Here is a 12,553-nt window from a genome sequence, read left to right on the forward strand (position 1 = left end):
GATGTTAAGAATACCATTTAATTAATCATGTCCAAGTGTAATTTTGTCTTTTACTATCCATTGGATTTACTTGTAGATTTATAGGCACATTCTACTATTACAAATGAGGGAAACCATGTAGCCTATGTTTCTTTGAGTCTGGCTTACTTCACTTAATAAAATTTTTTCCAAGTATTTCCAATATCTTATGAATTGGGGCAATGTCATTCTTTCTGATGGAAGCATAGAATTCCATTGTGTATATATATACTACTTTTCTTGATCCATTCATCCACTGGGAGGATATTCTTAGGAGAGGATCACAAGGGTTCAATAGCTATGTGCATATGATCATATAAACTGATGCTTATCATAATGAACTCCAAGAAATGGAAACAAGAGGTTTTTTTTTATTGTACTGTTTGTGGTTATTTCCCCCCTGCCCCTTTGGATTATTCCCTTTTGTCACTGTTTTTGATTTCTGTACGCTTTGTCTTGTATATAAGTTGGGGAAACATAGAAATGGTGGGACAAAGGGTGAACCAATTCACCAGTGCTAATAACTAGACACTATGTTGGAAATGAAATATACAGCTTGTGGAAAGGGGGGGTCAGAAGGGGAAAAACTGGAAGAAAATGGGGGAGGGGGTGACACTGCTCAAAAAAAAAAGGTACTCATTACCTGACTTATATAACTGTAACCCCTCTGTACATCACCTTTACAATAAAACTTAAAATAAAGAAATTGTTTCTTCAAGTGCCTGTTAATATATTCAGTGCAGTGATATCTGTGGACCTGGCCAAGTGTAAGCTGACTACTTCCTCAGCTGAACCTATATGAAAAAAAGCTCATATGACCAAGAACAGTTATCATTCTATTTAAAAGAAAAAATAGTAGTATTTCATGCAATGTCACAGAGCCAATTCTCAGTAAAGAAACAATAATCCTAAATGAAGAACTGATGTTCTATATATCTTACATAAATTTTTCAACTCAAAATGTTTGAAGAGCTGGGCACTGGTGGCTCACACCCATAATCCTAGCTATTCAGGAGGCTGAGATCTGAGGATAGCAGTTCAAAGCCAGCCCAGGCAGGAAAGTCCGTGAGACTCTTATCTCCAATAAACTACTAAAAAAGTGGAAGTGGCATTGTGACTCAAGCAGTAGAGCGCTCACCTTGAGCTGAAGAGCATAGGGACAGTGCCCAGGCCCAGAGTTCAAGCCTCACAACTGAAGGAAAAAAAATGTATGAAGGTACAGTATTTTTATTACTATTTTATTACTATCTAGATATTAAAATTAAACTAACAGTGTGACTATGCACTTCGGATTTATCTTTTTAAAAGAAGTAGTGTTGATTGGCAACATAAGGAAAAAGTCAAAACAAAAATAATAGTAATAATATGCAAATCTTTAATAGATAGATATTTATTACAGAATTAATGCAAACATGGTCATCTAGTAGTATAGTCTTTGAAACTCTAATAATAGAAATGAATCCATAAAGATCCTTTTTAATCGGTTTTCTTTCTGCTATTGCTGGCATTCAAATAGAGAAAATAAAGCTTACCTCACTGCATCTGTATCAAACTGTAGATTAGGTTTGTCAATCAATCCCAAAGAATACAGCTGATAAGCCAGAGCACATTTTCCCACCATAAACTGTGCTGTGTTGGTGCGATCTAAACAATCCACACAGTTGGTTCGAAGAATGCCAGTCTAAAGAGAAACATCTTAAGATTTTCAATCAATTATTACTCAGCTACCAAAATTACTTACATAATACAGGAAAAAACTTTTCTTAAAGAAGTGGAAAAAAGGCTGTAGGCAGATGTTATTCCTGAATAAATATGAGTTATTTAGTAAAAGTTAAAGGTTAAAATAATGAAGCACATCTAAATTTTCATAAGGTTATGTTTGCTGCTCACTTAAAATTGTCATAAGAGCATTAAACTTAGTCCATAGTCTTATTTCTCTGAAAATTTATTAAGATAAAATAAATAGCTAGCACATTTCCCATGTATCAATAAGTGCAGACTAAAAAAAAAATCTCCTTTATTGTAGAAACTGTGTATGTATATGCTGGCACTGGGGCTTGAACTCTGAAACTCAAGTTCTCACTCAGCTAGTGTTCTACAACTTTTAAGCCATTCAACTACCCTGCTTCTTGCTAATTACTAGAGATATATTCTCAAAGATTTTTCTGTGTGAACTGGGTTTGAACCTTGAATTGCTAGGGCTAAGCCACCAGGTCCCAGATAAAAACATGTATGTCTTTAAAAGTATACATAACAAGTAATAGTAGACTGACTTGCTTTCCAGAGTCACTACCTTATTTTCACTTTCTTATTTGTGCTTCTATTTCTAATAATAAAACAATATACAGGGGGAAAAAAGGGGCAAAGGCCATATTACTATAGCTACATATCCTTTTATAAAATTTAAAAACACTGTAAAGCTTTTAAAAATCAATTTCAATGATTAATAATTCCATGTTAAATAAGATGTTTCTCTCTCCATGGTTGATTATAGAAAATACACACACAAGGAATATATTCTATTGATTATGAATACATAAAACCTTCTATACCTGTAGGCGACCAGTGGGAATCACACATCCTCCTAGTTCATTCCACCTGTGTTTAAAAATAAATGCTTTTAAGAAAATGTTTTTCCAGTGCTGAGAACTGAACCTAGGTTCTTGATCACATGCTCTATCACTTAACTGTATTTTGTCTGTTGCTTTTTTAAAAAAGAAAATAGCAATATAATTGGTATTTATTTTTGGTACTCTTTGTTAAGAATCACAGAATCCAAATAACAGAGCTAAAGGCACCACACACAAAAAATCAACTCATTTTGTGCACTCTCTTTCTTGTTTTGCTTTGTTTTGCTGGTCCTGGGGCTTGAACTCAGGGACTAGATGCTGTCCCTGAGCCTCTTTATGCTCAAGACTAGCACCTTACCACTTCAGCCAAAGTGCCACTTCTGGCTTTTTCTAAATAACTGATTGAAGATAAGAGTCTCTTGTACTTTTCTGCCCAGGGTGGTTTCAAACCACAATCTCAGCCTCCTAAGTAGCTAGGATTACAGGCGTGAGCCACCTGTGCCCAGCACACTCTCATTCAGGCAAGGAAATATGCAGATAACAAAGATGGACCCTTCACTATATTCTCTTCCAAAAAAGTGTCCAGGAAAGGGACAGCTTAACTTGCCCCTACATTATGTCATTTTATCACCCATATTCAACCAAAGTCATCCTTTCATATAAATCTATGTCCTGTTTGGTCTCTTTAGCTATACATATCATAGGAAATCTTTCCAATAAAAATCTCCCATGCCTTTGCCTTCTCCACTCAATACTAGGATTCTCCACCTCCAGTTTTTATTTATAAAGCCTAATTCCTATGGTTGTTATGCAAATTTCCTTTTAGAGACTACATATATTCTCCATGTGCTAAATAATGTATAGAAATGTGCATCATAATTAACATTTATTTTAGGTATTTAAAAGAAAGTGCTTGACAGGAAAGACAGGTCCAACTGACATTCTTAGAAAGGTCTGCTTACAAAGTCAAAGCCTGACTAGTATCTGGTAATGTGAATTTTAGAACAGTTCCCACTATTCCTAGAATTAGTAAAAAATGTTTGTCTATGCTTAAAACTATTTGTAGAACTATATGGTTTTTGATGAACACTATTTTTCTGGACATCTGGAATTTTGATACTTGTCAGACAGAAGCTGCACATGTGACCACATACCAAGAAAGATTCCTGAATCTTTAACAAGCTTCTCTGACTAGCAATGTTTTATACATAGAGTCACAGCTTAATTCTCTGGGAATTAAGTGTGTTTTATGAGACTCCACTGTGAGATGCCGGAAGCTTGTACCTAGATTCTTCTGGGGGACTTTGTCCCTTGCACCTTTTCCCTTTGCCAATTTTACTTTGTATTCTTTCACCATAATAAATTATAACTAGAGTATAAAATATACTGGATACTGAGTGCTCCTAATGAATCATTGAACAAAGGAGCAGACAGAGATCACAGATCTCCAGTGGACCACTGAAGTGGACCAGGTTTGCTAAAAGCCTAACGATGACAAACGTGAGCTATAACAAAACAATTATCTCCAAAAGACATATAAACTAATAGCTCATTTGGGGATTTTGCTGTTTGACCATTTTAGTTAACTATGTTAACGAAAAATAAAATTCAGGAAATAAATACTACTGCTTCCTTAAAAGATAAAACACATATCATTCACCTGAAACACTCACAAATTAGTAATGAAGATTTGTGAATAAATAACTACAATACCATGACAGTTTCACAGAAGTGTTAATATTTAATCTACCAGAAAATTTTTATTTTTTAATTAAATATTGAGCAATATAATTAACTATGGAAATTTTTACTTTTCAGAAATATATCCTGTGGGGGTTTTTTGTCCCATAAAGCAAGAGCAGGACCCTGTGGCTTCCACCTCAAGGTCATATAACCACTATAGGAACTCCCAGGCCCACAGTTCATTATACAGTCTTAGAAGCATCTTCTAAAAAGTATAAACTGCCTCTATTTAGGATATTTTTATCCATAAGAACAAAAATTGTGATTTAAGTTTTTAATATGATACATACTGTTCTTTTTTTTTTTTTTTTTGCCAGTCCTGGGGCTTGAACTCAGGGCCTGGGCATTGTCCCTGAGCTTCTTTTTGCTCAAAGCTAGTACTCTACCACTTGAACCACAGCACCACTTCCAGCATTTTCTGTTTATGTGGTACTGAGGAATCAAACCCAGGGCTTCATGCATGCTAGGCAAGCACTCTACCACTAAGCCATATTCCCAGCCCGATACATACTTTTCATCTGGCCGTAAAATGCTACAGTAAGAATCAGGGCGGTTTACAAAGAAACCTGTTTTCTTCACCACACTTTCTGCAATCACATTCAGTCGATCGAGAACATTACACAGCTTGCTGGAGAAAGAATGATAAAAGTAAGAAGAACCCAAATTTTATACATAGCCTACACAGCTATAAATAATAAAATCTATAGTAAAGATATTCAGGGATTTAATTTTGTAAATCTCTTGGCTTATGCTTAATAGGAACACTAATAATTAATGTAGGAATGGATTGTGTACTCAGTAACCAATAAAATCAGAGGCAAAGAGAGCTAGCATGCTTAATCTTGTCATGAGCCATCCCTACAGGACTTGTCAATCAAGTCACCATGCATTCATGAAATGACTGTAAGGAGCACATGGACAGTGCAGTCATAGGGGAAGGAAAAAAAGGAAATTAATATGAATGGCAATAACCAAAATCAACTTTACATTTTGAGAAAAGTGAGTATGTGTATGAATATAGTGTGAGTGTACATAAAATGATTTAGAAAAGAGCATAAGTTGAGTACAAAACAATTTAATATAAAAAATAAGACCAGAAAATCAATCTAGTGCTTATGTGAACACAAAGACAATGTAAGGTTAAATGAAAAAAAAACAACAAACCATTCCTTAGAAGAGATGAGCTTTGAGTCAGATCTTGAAAGACAAGAGAAAGAAGTAGGAAAGGGTAGCACAGAGAACATTCATTAGGAACAAAAGCTCAGGGTTGGGACATTTGAGGCGGGGCATAAAGACCAAGTTGTAGTCCTGGAAATAAGAGGTTATTACATTATGGAACCACCCAGTTGATGAAGCTCTGACATTAAACTAAGGGGCTTGGATTAACTATAAACTATCAAGGTTACAGATTCATCCACAATTCATCCGCAATAGGAGAGTGGTGTCAGAGAGAATTTAAATAACGAGATAGAGGGAAACAGAAAAGAGAAACTATAGAATTGAGGTAGTTTGAAATAGCTGGACACTTTGCAAGTGACATTTACGTCAGGCAGAAAGAGTGGGGTCACATTGCAACAAAGAAATGTATAAGACGTTATGTTGAAAAAAGAACTTTACAACTTTGGGGGGGTCTGGGGTGGGGGAGCTGGGAGGGCAGGGATGGTAAGGGGAAACTAAGGAGGAGGCAACAATGCTTGATAAGAAATGTACTCATTACCTTGCTCATATAATTATAACCCTTCTGTATGGTATTTTCACAATAAAAAAAATTTTTTTAAAAAAAAAAGAAAGAGTGGGGTAAATTCATTTAAGCAGTCAATCAATCTCTCAGCATGTTTCAAGAGGGGAATCGCAGAAACCAACTCCTGCCATTTGTTACAAGAAAAGGGAACTATAACAGAGAGACATACAAGTGCCTTTCACCTTTTCGTGTACTTGGCCATATCCCAGGGGATGTAGACAATGGTGTGCTCAGGAGGCAGGAACTGATTAAGATAGGTCACAGCAGCAACAAGTTCTTCACTCAGTATTCTCTCATGCTTTCTTTTTTCTCTTTCCTTTATCAAAAATGTAAAAAATTTAAATGTCTACATTATAACTGCCCCAAAGCAAAGACTTAATAAGCACTTGTACTTTTCAGCCAAGCTAAGAAAAAAAAGCTAAGTTGCAAACTACTGAAATAAACCTATTTCTAATATGTAAACAATACAAATCCTTTTTGAATGAGAGTCAACAGATGAGCATTTATTTATTTGGCAGGTAGGCTCTACCACTTGAGTCACATCCCAAGTCCTTTGCTTTTAGTTTTGTTTTTCAGGGATCTTTCACTTTTTTCCCAGGCCTTGAACCTCAATCCTTCAGTTTGCAACTCTTCAGTAGCTGGGATTACAGTCATGTAACACCCAGACTAGATAATGAGTTCTAAAGAGCTCAGGGGATCAAATTTCTAACAACTATTCCAAACCCACTTTGTCCCATACAGGTCTGGCCCACATTTGGCAGAAGACCCTCTCTGACCCCCACGACCAGAAGAAAGGACTCCATCCATTCCAGCTAGCCAAGGAGCAAAGAAAAATGAGATGGGTATAGTAGACAATCTCCACCTGGTTTAACATAGGATATTTTCAAAGCCTTCATATTCTTTCATATTTGACTCACAAAACACCTTGTGAAGTAGCCAAGCCAGGAATTTTCTCCCTTATACCCTGTGGCAGAATAAACTAAGGCTAAGAGGCAATTATGGTATTATACTTTACTTCCTGCCCATAGCATGTCCTTCAACACTGCCCTATCAAGAAGGCTAGTGTTTTACTGTATCTCTGAGGATACAATACTGCTACTTACTGCTTTGGGCAATATTTCCATTTCCCGTGGTCTCTATTTTTTTAAATCTATAAAATAGGTAACAACAGTTATCTTCCTTTTATAGCATTAATGTGAGGTTGAAATTAAGAATTTTTTCAAAGTTTATTATTTGTGTGAATTGAAGAGAACTAATTAATTTAGAACTTAATACACTTAATACAGCTTAGACAATATAATTTACAGACATTCCGTTTCAATATGAATTGTGTTCATATGGTTCAGCTACAGTCCTGAAAATAATCTTCAGCTGGCCCAATTTTAATGTAAATTAGACAAAGTTCTTATCTGCCCTGCAAATAAACCATCTTCAGCACAACTTATGTCAGTGGCCTAACTATGGGGTAGGCAAAAAAGGTCCAGTTCAGTGGCAAGCATAGTTAGTTCATAATCACCTGTATAAAATAGTTCCTGAAGGTGCGTAGTAAAATCTATACATGGTAAGCACTCAATAAAAATGGGCTACTTTTAGTATTATCCCAAAGCTAACACTTAGGAATGAAGAAAAACATTTTTGTAACAGTGACACTAAAAAGACTATAAGACATAATGGCTGGCATCCTAATAGTTTTGTATTCTTTCAGTTGTGGAGATTACTTTTCAATTGCAATGAATACAATTAGATCTACTATGGAAACAAACAAGGGACTCTATTGTGCTTAATTAATCCAAATGGACAAACTAGGGAAGAATTAAGAAGTATTAAATCAGTTTAGATTAACACTATGTCTTGATTCTTTTTCAATCTGAGAAGCTTACTTATCTAGAATTCTTCACAAAAATACTTTAAAACAACTATGGAAACAAAAATATTTTGAAATTCTTATTCAAACCTGTCATTTCATAGGATAGAAAGAAAAGGTTACAATATCAACCTTTGATCATCTGTATGCAAAGATCTGCTTTGTACTATCTATAGTAGATTGGTGTTAATGAATTGTTTAGTCAACCTTCTCAGGATACAGACTCTTCTAAAAAATCAAATAAAAGCTTCACATATACAAGTTGTTCTATCATTTGATGAGGTTCTCCCTAATGGCCACCAGTGGCCCAGAGGCCTCTGATGTGTAGCTCAAGGTTGATCCTAGGGGACTACCTGTAGTAGCATTGAAAGTGCTTGGATTTCTGCAAATTGTCTTTTAATCAATGCCTCAAGCATCATACAAGATGAAAGAGAAAAAAATTAAGAGAAAATTTCTATCTTAGTAGCTTCCACAGAATTATTCTACACACACCAGCATAATTTGACTTTTAATCCCAAATTACTAAGGCATTCTTCCAATTGAACAAAATATTTTTTATCCTACAGCTAAAATGACCAGTGACAAAAGGCAACAGGATGTGTTTTTGTTTTTGTTTTTGGGGTCTGGTTGTGGGGCCTGAACTCTGGGCCTGGGCGCTGTCCCTCAGCTCTTCAGCTCAAGTCTAGCACTCTACCACTTGAACCACAGCGCCACTTTTGGCTTTTTTCTTTTTTCTTATGTGGTGCGGAAGAACCCAGGGCCTCAGGCATGCAAGGCAAGCGCTCTACCACTGAGCCACCTTCCCAGCCCCCAGGATGTGTTTTTATTTTCCCCATGAAATGGCAATTTCATTTCCAACATAATCTAATCTCTAGTTATTGACAGGTTACAATGGAACAATGACCTAATCTAATTTTAAAATCTATTGACTAGTTTTAAATATTCAAAAATAAATGTACATGTGAAAATCTGAGGAATGACAAACACGGAGAGAAACCCTAGTAAACCGTCTAGCTGTACTTGCTATTTAGTTACTAGCTTTTGTTTTTGTTTTTGTTTTTGGGTCCGGTCGTGGGGCCTGAACTCTGGGCCTGGGCACTGTACCTCAGCTCTTCAGCTCAAGGCTAGCACTCTACCACTTGAGCCACAGCGCCATTTCTGGCTTTTTTCTTTTTGCTTATGTGGTGCTGAGGAATCAAACCCAGGGCCTTGAGCATGCAAGGCAAGGGCTCAACCACTGAGCCACCTTCCCAGCCCTTTAGTTACTAGCTTTTATCACCAGTTTAAAGATCATGTAGCTAAGCAATCGACTCCTACTAGTTTTGCTCTGATGTATGAATTACAAGGGTAGTGGCTACATAAGCTGCTTCTCAGAACTTGGAGGCTGCTTTTGTCTTTCAAACCAGTTGAAATCACTGATCCTTCACTTGGGCCTATATTTGTGTCCAGTGGGTGACATTTTGATTTCAGGAGGCCCAAAACTGCATTCTCAAAGTACATTAATGTGTTATTTTCTATGTTCTATGTGTTTCTATGTATTCAATGAAAAGCCATAAAATTTGACTATATAAGCACAGAACATTAATTATTCCATTTGTGCTTACTTCCCATCACCCTTTTCATGCCAGAGACCATTCTGCTTCTTTGTCCCATAAACCCCTCACCCCCTGGGGGAGACGAATCTGAGGTTAGCTCTCTTGTACATACCCATGTGATTGGCTGCCCTGTAAATAAACCATCTTCAGCACAACTTATGTCAGTGGCCTAACTATGGGGTATGCAAAAAGGGTCCAGCTCCGTGGCAAGCATAATTAGTTCATAATCACCTATATAAAATAGTTTCTGAAGGTACATAGTTAATGGAAGAATTAATTCAAGCACTATAGACCTGAATGTCCATTTAACCAGAACATTTCAACCACACTGTGAAGACTTTGAAAACCATGAACAAAATCCACTAATTTATTTTTAGCAATGCTTTGTAACTCATTCCTTTAACAATATTTCTATATTAATATATACATTTAGTGGGAAATTGCTGATGAATATTTTTATTACTCAAGTTTTTCCACTTTAATTTTTCAATTTGTATATAACAGTTTCTATTCAATAGTGAGAGAAGATTACAGATTATTTAGTTTCTCTCTTTTAATAGTCTGAGCCGACAGGGAAAGAGACATGAATATAGAATTTCTAAATAAATATGAATAAGTAGAAAGTGATGTATTTAATATCTGCATAATTTATTTGACAAAGCTAGTAAGATATAATTACATAAATCAAAGAGCAACAAAGGAAGAAAGAAACTAACTGCCTTATCATCTTCCTTCTCTCCCAACCCTGCCCGATACTTTTCAATTTTGGGCCCTATTCCGCCATGCTCTTGATTAAACACACACACACACACACACACACACACACACACACACACACACGATTAAACACACACACACACACACACACACACACACACACACACACACACACACACAGAGTTATTTTAGCTCATGTATTTAATTGTATCTTACAATCCATGCCTAAAAACTGTCTTCCTATCTAAGCTTTCACTCCATTCTAGGTAATTTTCAGTATTTCTAACTTCTGTTGCACTCCATTTAAGTGCCTATTATCTTAGAGCATGTCATCCTCACAGCTAACTGCTCTGCCTTCCACATTTCTTAACTAGAACATCTTTTATTTTCAGATTGTTTCTGCCTTAAATGCCCCACCACATGAGGCCCCCACCTCACTAACTCCTCCTCATACAACTTGGCTTTCAAAGTCCACTGCAGTCATTCTATTGCCACTATTCAAAATGTCTTTGATCTTGTCTTTTTATGTCTAAACTAAACAAACCTGGGTAAAGGTATGCAACAGCAGAATGGGTCCTTTAAGAAATCTTATTGCCAATGGATAGTCTGGATGTTTACAGTCAGCTTACATGCTTACACTCACATGTGCACAAGACTGTTAAACCTTCTCCACTGTCCTGAAAACTCTACTCTTAGTAACATTTCCTGCTATCTTAAAAATAAGTTAATGCTGCCAGAGAAGCAAGCACACACATGTACATATATTCTCTCTCTCTCTCTCTCTCTCTCTCTCTCTCTCTCTCTCTCTCTCTCTCTCTCTCTCTCTCTCTCTCTCTCTCACACACACACACACACACATACACACATACAAGGGCATGTCTATTGGCCAAGTTGAATATTGTTTTTTTTTTCTCCTTAGTACTTCCTCCCACTTTGTGTTGAGCTGATTCCTCATGTCTTCTGAGAAGTGTTCTCTTCTATTAGGACCCATACTGGGGCCTCTACATTACTTCACTGTCATCTCTCTCAGACTGGCAGCTCCATGAAGGCAAGATGTTTCTATGGTTGCCTTGGACGGTACCCTTGAAAACATTTGTTAAGTGACTAAATGGATATGAAATTCCTTGACTTTTTTATTGATTAGTTTTATTAATCTTTCTCTTAGAATTAACCTCACATATATTATGCTGTTGGCTACTGCCATGACCATTACATACAATATACATACACATATATACATGTACTGTCAGGATATTTGGCTACTGACTGATTTTTTCAATTTACTTGGCTGTAACAGATATAGATAAAATTTACTGTATGTCTCCTTGCCCTCCATCCCAAGCCTCTTGCCTGTGGGTATATATTCACACACACACATGTTAATCAGTCAGGATACTCTACTAGAAATCAGGGAACTCAATCAGTATACTCTAATAGAAATCAGGGAACTGTGAAGCCAATGACACCATTCTGTTGAAGCTCCTCATATGCCCACGAGTATTTAGCCACAAAAGGACCCAACTTCTGAACACATGATTTTAGTCTTATTATTATGTATTAATTTGTCCAAAACTTGCTACAAACTGTAATGACACTGGCTGAGCCAAGGCAAGGTTGTAGCAGTGTGATCTTCATGCTTCCTTCTCCAAGTTGTCTTGAAAACTAATACAGAAATTTCATGGACACCAAATTTATACAAGAAAATCAGAAGCTTTATACATTGAACCCTTTGTTCTGTTGGAAACATTGCTGACTCTTCTAGTATATAATGAAGAGGTCACAAGAAATCTGAGGTCAAAGTAGCTATTACAGTTATTATGTGAGCTACAAGCTAGTATAGCATAAGAATCCTAAGTCTCTCCTTTGGGAAAAGGTAAAGTCCAGCTTGCAAATTTGCTCTGTGCTGAGGAAAGATTACCTAATGTGTTTGAAGAGCACATCATACCTTCACTAAATTCAGGATGATGATGGGAGAGCCAAACCTCTGAAGCATCTGATCAAAGTGAAGAGCAGCCACATGTGCAAATGGATCCGCCTGGTCCACTAAGAAAGGAAAAAAGATGAAGAAATGTCTGAAGGAAAATTATAAGGCAGAAACAAAAGAAGTGGAGTATCAAGAATGCCAAAAGAAAGGCAATGCAACTAATCTACCAGTTTCACTTTGAGAATCCCTCTCAATGTGTGATGCTCATTCATCATGTATTTTTTTCTTTTTTTCTTTTTTGTTGGTCATGGGGCCTGAACTCTGGCCTGGGCACTGTCCCTCAGCTCTTCAGCTCAAGGCTAGTGCCCTACCACTTAAGCC

At 36.6% G+C, this 12,553-nt stretch overlaps 1 protein-coding gene across 4 annotated transcripts in view; it reads right to left on the minus strand.

The window, feature by feature from the left end:
- Nucleotides 1-12,553, minus strand: part of Fig4 (FIG4 phosphoinositide 5-phosphatase) — a 116,149-nt gene that overhangs the window by 66,505 nt on the left and 37,091 nt on the right. For all 4 annotated transcript variants that reach the window (XM_070010869.1, XM_070010867.1, XM_070010866.1 and 1 more), the window contains 5 exons: nucleotides 12,194-12,291; nucleotides 6,255-6,388; nucleotides 4,843-4,959; nucleotides 2,571-2,616; nucleotides 1,551-1,699 (listed from right to left, as the gene is read on the minus strand). In XM_070010869.1, coding sequence (XP_069866970.1) covers nucleotides 1,551-1,699; nucleotides 2,571-2,616; nucleotides 4,843-4,959; nucleotides 6,255-6,388; nucleotides 12,194-12,291 — 544 coding nt within the window. The remainder of the gene's footprint in view (nucleotides 1-1,550; nucleotides 1,700-2,570; nucleotides 2,617-4,842; nucleotides 4,960-6,254; nucleotides 6,389-12,193; nucleotides 12,292-12,553) is intronic.

This window comes from Dipodomys merriami, unplaced genomic scaffold (assembly GCF_024711535.1).
Source record: "Dipodomys merriami isolate MVZ:Mamm:240054 unplaced genomic scaffold, mDipMer1.0.p SCAF_8, whole genome shotgun sequence".
Lineage (NCBI taxonomy): Eukaryota > Metazoa > Chordata > Mammalia > Rodentia > Heteromyidae > Dipodomys > Dipodomys merriami.